The sequence below is a fragment of the Sinocyclocheilus anshuiensis genome, unplaced genomic scaffold (assembly GCF_001515605.1).
Source record: "Sinocyclocheilus anshuiensis isolate Anshui unplaced genomic scaffold, SAMN03320099.WGS_v1.1 scaffold1102, whole genome shotgun sequence".
Lineage (NCBI taxonomy): Eukaryota > Metazoa > Chordata > Actinopteri > Cypriniformes > Cyprinidae > Sinocyclocheilus > Sinocyclocheilus anshuiensis.
The window spans coordinates 775,901-784,515 of NW_015539924.1; the positions used below are offsets into that span (position 1 = coordinate 775,901).

The 8,615-nt window shown below is 36.2% G+C and overlaps 1 protein-coding gene across 1 annotated transcript in view; it reads right to left on the reverse strand.

Annotated features, from left to right (window-relative positions):
• Positions 1-6,128, reverse strand: part of LOC107686649 (spondin-1-like) — a 99,896-nt gene extending 93,768 nt beyond the window's left edge. The window contains exons 1-3 of the mRNA XM_016483719.1: positions 5,743-6,128; positions 5,401-5,666; positions 3,821-3,927 (exon numbers count right to left, since the gene is read on the reverse strand). Of these exons, the coding sequence (XP_016339205.1) occupies positions 3,821-3,927; positions 5,401-5,666; positions 5,743-5,762 (393 nt within the window). The 5' untranslated portion in view covers positions 5,763-6,128. The remainder of the gene's footprint in view (positions 1-3,820; positions 3,928-5,400; positions 5,667-5,742) is intronic.
• Positions 6,129-8,615: the final 2,487 nt, after the last annotated feature.

The following is an 8,615-nucleotide window of genomic DNA, read 5'->3' on the forward strand; positions in this document are numbered from 1 at the left end:
ATTTTGTAAATTTCCTACTGTAAATATATCAAAACTTCATTTTTGATTAGTAATATGCATTGCTAAGGCCTTCATTTGGACAGCTTTAAAGGCGATTTTCTCAATTTTTATAATTTTTTTTTGCACCCTCAGATTCCAGATTTCAAATAGTTGTATCTCAGCCAAATATTGTTCTATCCTAACAAACCATACATCAAACGCTTATTTATTCAGCTTCCAGGTGTATAAATCTCAATTTTGAAAAACTGACACTTAAAGGGTTAGTTCACCCAAAAATGAAAATTAGCCCATAAATTACTCACCCTCAAGTCATCCTAGTAGGGCCACGTAGGTTTGGACAGCTTTTTCCCTTAATAAATGAAATCATCATTTAAAAACTGCATTTTGTATTTACTTGCATTATCTTTGTGTAATATTTAAATTTGTTTGATGATCTGAAACATTAAAGTGTGACAAACATGCAAAAAAATAAGAAATCAGGAAGGGGGCCAACACTTTTTCACACCACTGTATATATATAAAAAGTTTTAAAAAAGTACATGTAATATGAATTCCAGATGTACATTTCTGCTACTGTTGGTAAAATCACATTGTCCAAGTGATGGAAAATTCCATTGGGGATGGAGAAGAACAATTTTGTTTGCATGTTTCAAAACGAAATCGCTGCCAAATGTCCATCGAAAAGTAAAATCCATGCGCGTGGTGAACGTTCTTCCTCCCTCTCTCTCGTTCTCTCCATTTCCACTTCCCACTCTTTCACACACACATGCAGTCATGCAAACCCAAAGCTGCACACAGTATCCTCTGGTTCTGTTCTTCATTTCTGCAAAGAAAGTAAAAGCTGCAATTTTGGCATCTCAAGCAACCTTGTCGCACCCTTGTTCAGACTAAAAACAAAACAGTGAACCGGAAACTTCTGAACTGATAGGGAAACTAGGCTAAACTTTGTAAAGATATGCTTGAGCCATAGGACTGTGCAACAGTCGCTCTCCAAGTGTTTATTTTAAAAGAGGCCAAGCAGCCTGGTGCATTGTTTCCTGGGTAAAAAAGGGCTGTAAGTGGCTGCCTTAGAAATGCTGCGAACCAGTTGGGGGAAAGTGGTACAAAACAGAGGAAAGGAGAGGCGTGTTTGTTTTAATTGTGGCTCCTGGCGAGGCTGTGTGGCCCTGCTCCTGAGGGACAGCGGAAGCCATTTTCTGTTTGCTCTCTTAAACTCTCCCTCTTTCAGTTTGTCTCTCTCGCACGCACAAAACTCCGTGGCTTGAGTGAATAACCGCATCTCCTGAAGGAATTGGGGATGTTTCATCTTCAAGGGGTTCCTTGGAAAGATTAAGCGAAACGAATGGCGAGATGTCGCGATGTTTATTTCAGCCATGCTGTTTGGCCCGAGAGTTGTTTGTCAGTTCGTGCTAGCATAAGAAGTGCAACAGCTTTGTATATGAACTGTCATGATGACTGATGAATATGAATATTTTGAAAGGCACGGTAAACAGACACGGGTAGCAAACAACTCGGAATGAGGTTATGTCTGCAAACTTTTCTGAGTTTAACATCTTCAATGTATCAAAACGTAATGCAGCAAACATCTAGATAGGTTTTATTTTGCAGATAATGCAGGTCACGGTCAGGGTCATTGATCAAATTACTGAACTGAACTTCTCAAAGATTTAAAGCTTCACACAGCAAATGTGTTAGCAATCATTTTCAATGGGCAAAAATTACATTACACAAGAGCAACCTAATAAATGGGTCAAGCTCCCTGCTAAACTTGGGCTTGTAAAAATAGATTCCCATTTTATAAATTGTGTCATTATACTAGAGGACACGTTAATGTTTCTTTCGGACATTATATCACACAATATATTTTATATATATAAATATAAAAAAATAAAGAAGGGTTCATGAGATGCTGCTCATTTTTTAAATCCTGATCTATTCCATTCAAAAATACTTTATACAAAAATATAAAAAGGGCTTCGGTAATATACAGAACTTGAATTAACTATTTTACCTTTCTGGATTTTAATTCAAGTAAAAAAAAAGTTTCTCATTAATAAAAATTTAAATATCAATTTAAATTGTATATTTTATAATATTTCGTCGTCAGTTTTGTAAAAAAAAATTCTTATCATTTGAACTTCTGTTTTCACTGTAAATTTTTGTAGAGCAATTGGTGGTTTGGTGAAAACCTTTAACTAAAAGTTTATCCATTCATTCTGTGTTCTAGTTTGTTTATTACTTCACACAATTCATTTTCTGGTAACAAACGATTCTCTTATTTTTTAATCATTCCTTTTATTCATTTGTTACTGTGTTACTTTCCTATACTTCTGGAAGCCAATAACCTTAACAACAATTAAGGAGACGTAACATATATATAAAACCTTAAGTTAATGCATGATTCATGTGCAAAAAAAAAAAACCATGAACAACATTATAAAAAATTTAAAAATGTATGAAACCTAAATTAAAACAAAGATTACACTTCTAAAAACTCTGCACTTGTGTTTTGAACTACATTTTAAAAAGAATTTTCATTTTCAACATCTCGAACATAATTTTTCATCATTGCTCCTTAAACATTTAGGACAAACCACGCCTTTTTATCTTTGTCTCTTGTCCTTTTGCAGTTGCCTTTATTGTGTTTTATTCATTCATTCAATTTAGTCTGTCAAGACGAGAATCCCCAGTTAAAGACCTCAACAGAGGACGTCTGCTAACATCCGCCAGGCAATCTGAGTGTTGAAAAACACAGAGGTAAGGAGTGCTGAGCGGCAACCACAGCTAATGAGATCTGGGGGGAGAGATGCCACGCTAACAGCCTTCCTGCTTCAGTCTGGGAAGCACTGCGGCTTGATGTGGAGAGCACTAAATGATAGGGGTCCTGTCTTTCAGAAAGGACACGGCTCTGAGACGGTCAGTGCGTTACCAATGAGGAGCAGCATGTCTGAGACTACTTCACACAGCTCTGCTCGCTGGCAAAAGATGGATCTGAAATCCCTAAAACACTTAACCCTCAGATGCTGGCATCCACAACAGCTATTTTTATCAAACCGGGGTGATTTCCTTTGACCTTTACTTATAATTCCATGACTTTCCTCACTATATCTTAGTTTTTTTTTTTTTTTTACTTATGACAACCTAAACCACCAATAAAAGAGTTGATGCTCCAATTACCCCTGGAATATTATCTCAAAATGCATAATTTTGGGTGAAGGGAACAAAAGAATAAACAAAATAAATAAATACAATAATTATTTCTCTCTCTCTCTATCTCTCTCTATAGGCCTAAATATAGAATAGTATAGTATAGTTTAGTAATATAAATATTTTATAACATTTTGTCTCCCAAAAGTCTAAAGAAAACTTCATGATACTCAATATTGAAAAATACCAAGAAACATGCATTTGAATGCCACTTTTTAGAGTTAATATATGTTATAGTTTTTTTGACAACATAAAATCAAAGTGTAAAAGTGTTCTTGCACCAAGCACATATATATATATATATATATATACACATACATATACATAGATAGATAGATAGATAGATATACAAAAAATGTATAAAACCAAAAAGAATACAATGATTACTAATTCCATAGATTTCCTCTTTATATGTTAGGTTTTTTTTTTTTTTATCTGGCCAATAAAAGTGTTGATGCACCACGTTAGTACCATCATTTTGGGCCAAAAAAAGCATATGACCACATTTTTGTTTCTGACATAAACTGCAAATCATTTCGTAGAGACTGCAATTAGGCTCATCTTTGACTGCTATAGTTCAAGGCAGTTATACGGGGTCACTGCAATCCCTCACCTTGAAAGTCCCGGCGTAATCATCAGGAGTGACACCCTCCCTTCCTTCCTTCAGAGCAATGAGGGTAAAGCCACGAAAGTAAGATGGGCTGGAGGCATACAAACTCACTGGATAGAGAGAGAAAGAGAGAGCGAACAAAATATAGGTCAGAGGTACCAGAAATGAGCTAAACAGCAGGTCAGATCTCAACAGTGTGCCAGGGCAAGTCGCAAACTGCTCTCGCATTTGGCATGTACGTTTGCGTGTAAGCGTGTGGGTTGTGCAAGTGCTTTTCACATGGAGCGGTGAATACATATGCATGTACAAACATGCCGGGCATAACACCCTCATAAAAAGGCATCTGCTGCTTAATGAAGGCCACTTACACGAATCCAAATTGCAGTGAATATCAGGTTATGGAGCATTTTGACATTAAAATGATCCTGACAAGTAAATTATCATGTCAACATTCAAAAATAACCCAGGTTATACTGAAAAATAACAGTTGTTCTAATGTTTTCGAACAAATTCTTACTCGCGTAGGTAGGACTGGTTAGTAACAGTTTGTAACAGTGGTTTGTAACCGTTTAACCGGTTAGCAATGACCATGATTCTTCTAAGGTGACAGTAAAAGCTGTGGGAAAACAAAGGATTTAAAGGGCAAAAACACATTTTTAAAGTATAATTTCACATTATTATGATTGAAAACCCAATTATAATGGATGTTAAATTGCAGAACTGGTTTCATCCGAATCAGCAGGTATCATTTGACATATGACAATATTAAATCTACATTAAAAAAAAAAAAAACTATAAATTGAAGGACTGACCAGACATGGAGGTTGTAACACTTTTATACTATACTACACTTGTATTAAAAAAAAAAAAAATACTATTATACTATACTACACTTTTATAAAAAAAATACTATTATACTATACTACATTTTTATATAAAAAAGGGACTATACAAGTACAGAATACATTTACAACACTTGTTAAAGTTGCTCGCTTAGAGTTTAATACATTTCTATATTTGTTATTCAATGTTCTTGTTCTGAATAAGAACTATATATTTTGAATGAAAATGTTTTAAACAAAATGGTAGTGTGATTATCATAATAATTAATGCCCACCGTATCCATCCAAGATATCCAATATAACATTTACAGTATAGCAGTGTCACTACAGCACTCTTTATACTTGACACTATTAAGTTATAAATTGTACGTTTAACCTACTTTAACAGACAAATATGTGAATATTATATCGAAATTTGAGGTATCTAACCAAAAAAGACAAAGCAAAATGTGTTACTAAACTCCCAGTCTCCATAATTCAAATGTCCTCTTTGGTAAAAGGTTTTAGTGCTACAAAATATACGTTTTTCGAAATTCTTTCCAATAAGTACTCATATTCACCATATAAAACGCTTTTAGTAGGCTATTTTAGTGTCAGCCAACCTGGTTTACTTGTAGAAGATGCACTAAAGATGACGCTTTACGCACCAGTGTTTACAAACTCCGCACATGCTGTTTTTGCCCAGGCACGCATTAAAAGCCTCTTAAATCGGTCAAACTGCAACGTTTTGTGACCTCTAACCTCTATAAGTGCTCCCGGGTTGGTACGTTTCTGGGTCTCCTTCAACTCGGAGGCGAAACTCGTTCTGTCCGTCTCTCCGAGCGCCCCGCGTCTGCGTCCGCAAGATCCGGCAGACACCCCCCTCGGACCTCGACTGTCTCTCTGCGGTATCTCTTCTGAACGCATCCGTATGGATGAAAAGCACATTTAAGAAAACTAACAGCACAACCATCCCGTCTTTGTCCATCATTGCCCCTTCTGTGCCTGTCCAAACACAAGTTTGCCGTCTAGTACAAGCAAGAAAACGCAGTCAAAGAACTGGAAAAGACGGTCAAAACAAACAGAAGCATAAATCGACCAAACTTGTCTATTTTGGGGTCCATTCACGAATAAAAGAGAGCAAAGACGCCGTATCCATTCCCACTGAGGAGATGTGGAGATTGCGGACCGTTGATAGTCCCGTGCCCGATGAGCGCGAGATTGATTGAAGGCGAGCGCGGAGACAGAAGACTCAGATGTTGACTTTACTCGAAGGATATTCACACCGAGAAATACCTAATTGGTCTCCCTGATAACCGAGCTCAGACTTAAAGAGAATAGATTCAGACTTTAAACAAAACCTAGACATAGACGCCTGACATTCTTGGTGAGACGCTATGAGGAGAAAGAGAGATCGCGAATGTTTGAACAGCCGTGAGCTGCAGCAGCAGGAGAAAAGAATCTCAGTGGGCTGCGCACTAAAGAGACATGGAGGATGATTTTGGGAACTCCTCCGTCTGTTATGCTTGTTTATGCAAGGGAATGATTTGAGGGCTCATGTTTTTAATATGAGGAATTAACTGCATTTTTATTTCTGGTCCAACAGTCTTTTAAAACAATAAATAATTACATGATAATCACTCAGTATCATTATCACACTGTGTTGACGTACTAAATATCTGTATTCAAATCACAACCGTGCTGATCTTCAGTACTACAACATAAACGTAATGTACAACAGCTCTATAAAAGTAATTATGGGGTAACTTATTTTTCAAACAAAATACAGACTGAAACCGGACCAACAAATGTTAGTGGAAGGGAGTGATTTCCTCTCCCTGCTAAAAGCGTTCTGTAATCACGCTCTGCTCTTGCTCCATTTCGGATTTTGCATTTCACAAATAGTGAGAGAAACCCGCTCCGAACGATCATGGACCGAGAAAACACTGATTCTTCGACTTCGAAGTCATTGAACTCATTTTGAAATTATGAACATAAATGTTTTATTTCTCAGTTAATGTAACTAGGAGTCTAGGACATTCAAGTTAAATCTTGTGAATATTTTGGTGCCATAATACTGAATATTGTAGTATTACAACCGTATATTTACTTAATTCAAAAGGAAACATACATTAGTGTTGAATGGGAAATACATGCTGTAATGGCAGTCCAAGCTTGAAATTACTGATGTGGATTCACATTAGTATAGGAGACTTTGTTCCTTACAAATCTGAGTTTACACTAGTCTGACTTTTTTTCTCAATTGTAAGTTTATATCTTGGACTTGAGAGAAAAACAACCCCAATCATGAGACAAAATGTTGCATTAACCTTTATTTATTTATTTATTTATTTGTATACATTATATTAGTAACTTCGTACAACTTGTAAATATGCATTTTATTATCATAGCCTTTGAGTTTGCACCAGTTTGGTCTCAGCATCTAATGCCAAGGCAGCCTTTTCTCTTTTTAAATCATTTTGTGGCCCCCTTAAACATTTGCTGAGGCCCCCTGGTTAAGAACCACTGATCTACAAGAATAACTTCTGAACATCTGCATGCATACTCTGCATATCTGTCTGATCCGAGGGAAGTTAGTGAACCACACCAGCAGGTGTCATTAACGCATCCTCACTGACTGCACTAATGCCCACTGGAAATATGCCATAGTAATGAAAATGATTTCCCATTCCCTATTTACAAATGCGGTTATTTAAACCTGTACAAAAGAGTCAGCTTAAAATACACACTCCTTACATCAATTTCTGATATCCTAATATCAGAAATCTAGATCTCTTACTGAACTTCTGAGAATAGGTTTCTTCTATAATTATTTTTTGTTTGTTGGCAAGCCATCTGTAGACAGATTCAGGACAAAACAGCATGCTTCACCAAAAGGGCAAACCAAAGTAGTCACTTTCTAACAGTACAAAGGCCAAACTTAGCCATAAATGTCTATAGAGGACGACCTTCCAGGCTGAGTTGTTAGTTTGGCACCTCACACATTCACTAACCTGTGTGTGATCTTGTCACCTGACCTATTGATCTGCCTGGGGTTGCGACAACTCAAGGGGCTGTGAAATATGGCAGAAGGTTTGTTTGGCTGTATTGCCCCAGTAAGCTTGGGGCTTGTGTGAGAGAAACACAACAGGAGCATTTGAGCTTGTTAATGCTTCAGTTCATCTTTGGCACAGGCTGCACAACTCTAGAGAGAAAGATGAGAAAAGAAAGTTTAGACGAGGTAGACGGAGGGGGAATGGCAATAGGACTGACTTTTTTTATTCCAGGAAGTTTCTGTTTCGTCCAGTTTTTTCACCCATGGAATCCAGTGACATGACGTTCAGAAGTATATATTTAAGAGTCAGTTAAATATAGAGGAAGTAGTGAAACCAGATAAATCATAGACTGTGTTTGTGGTCTGACTGATTGCTGGCAAGACTATTTAAATATGCTAGTCATCTTAGAGGGATACAGTAGTTTGCTCAAAAAATGAAAATTATTGCATTATTTAGTCACACTCATGTCGTTCTAAACCGGTGTAATTTATTGTTTGGGAAAAAAAAATTATAGATATTTTAAGTATATGTATAGAATAGCTTAAAAACAGCACTGAAATTCATAAAAGTAGTTCATATGACTTGTGCACTATTTCATACAGTAGTTTGCTCAAAAAATGAAAATGATTGCATTATTTAGTCACACTCATGTCGTTCTAAACCGGTGTAATTTATTTTTTGGGAAAAAAAAAATTATAGATATTTTAAGTATATGTATAGAATAGCTTAAAAACAGCACTGAAATTCATAAAAGTAGTTCATATGACTTGTGCACTATTTCAAGCCAACTCAAGTTATATAGTAGCTTTGCATAAGGAAACACATGGTATGTACTACTTTGTTTTTATTCTTATAAAAAAACGATATATACACATACGTATGGAAAATAGCAGTGTAACGAGTCTTCAAAGTATCTAATTT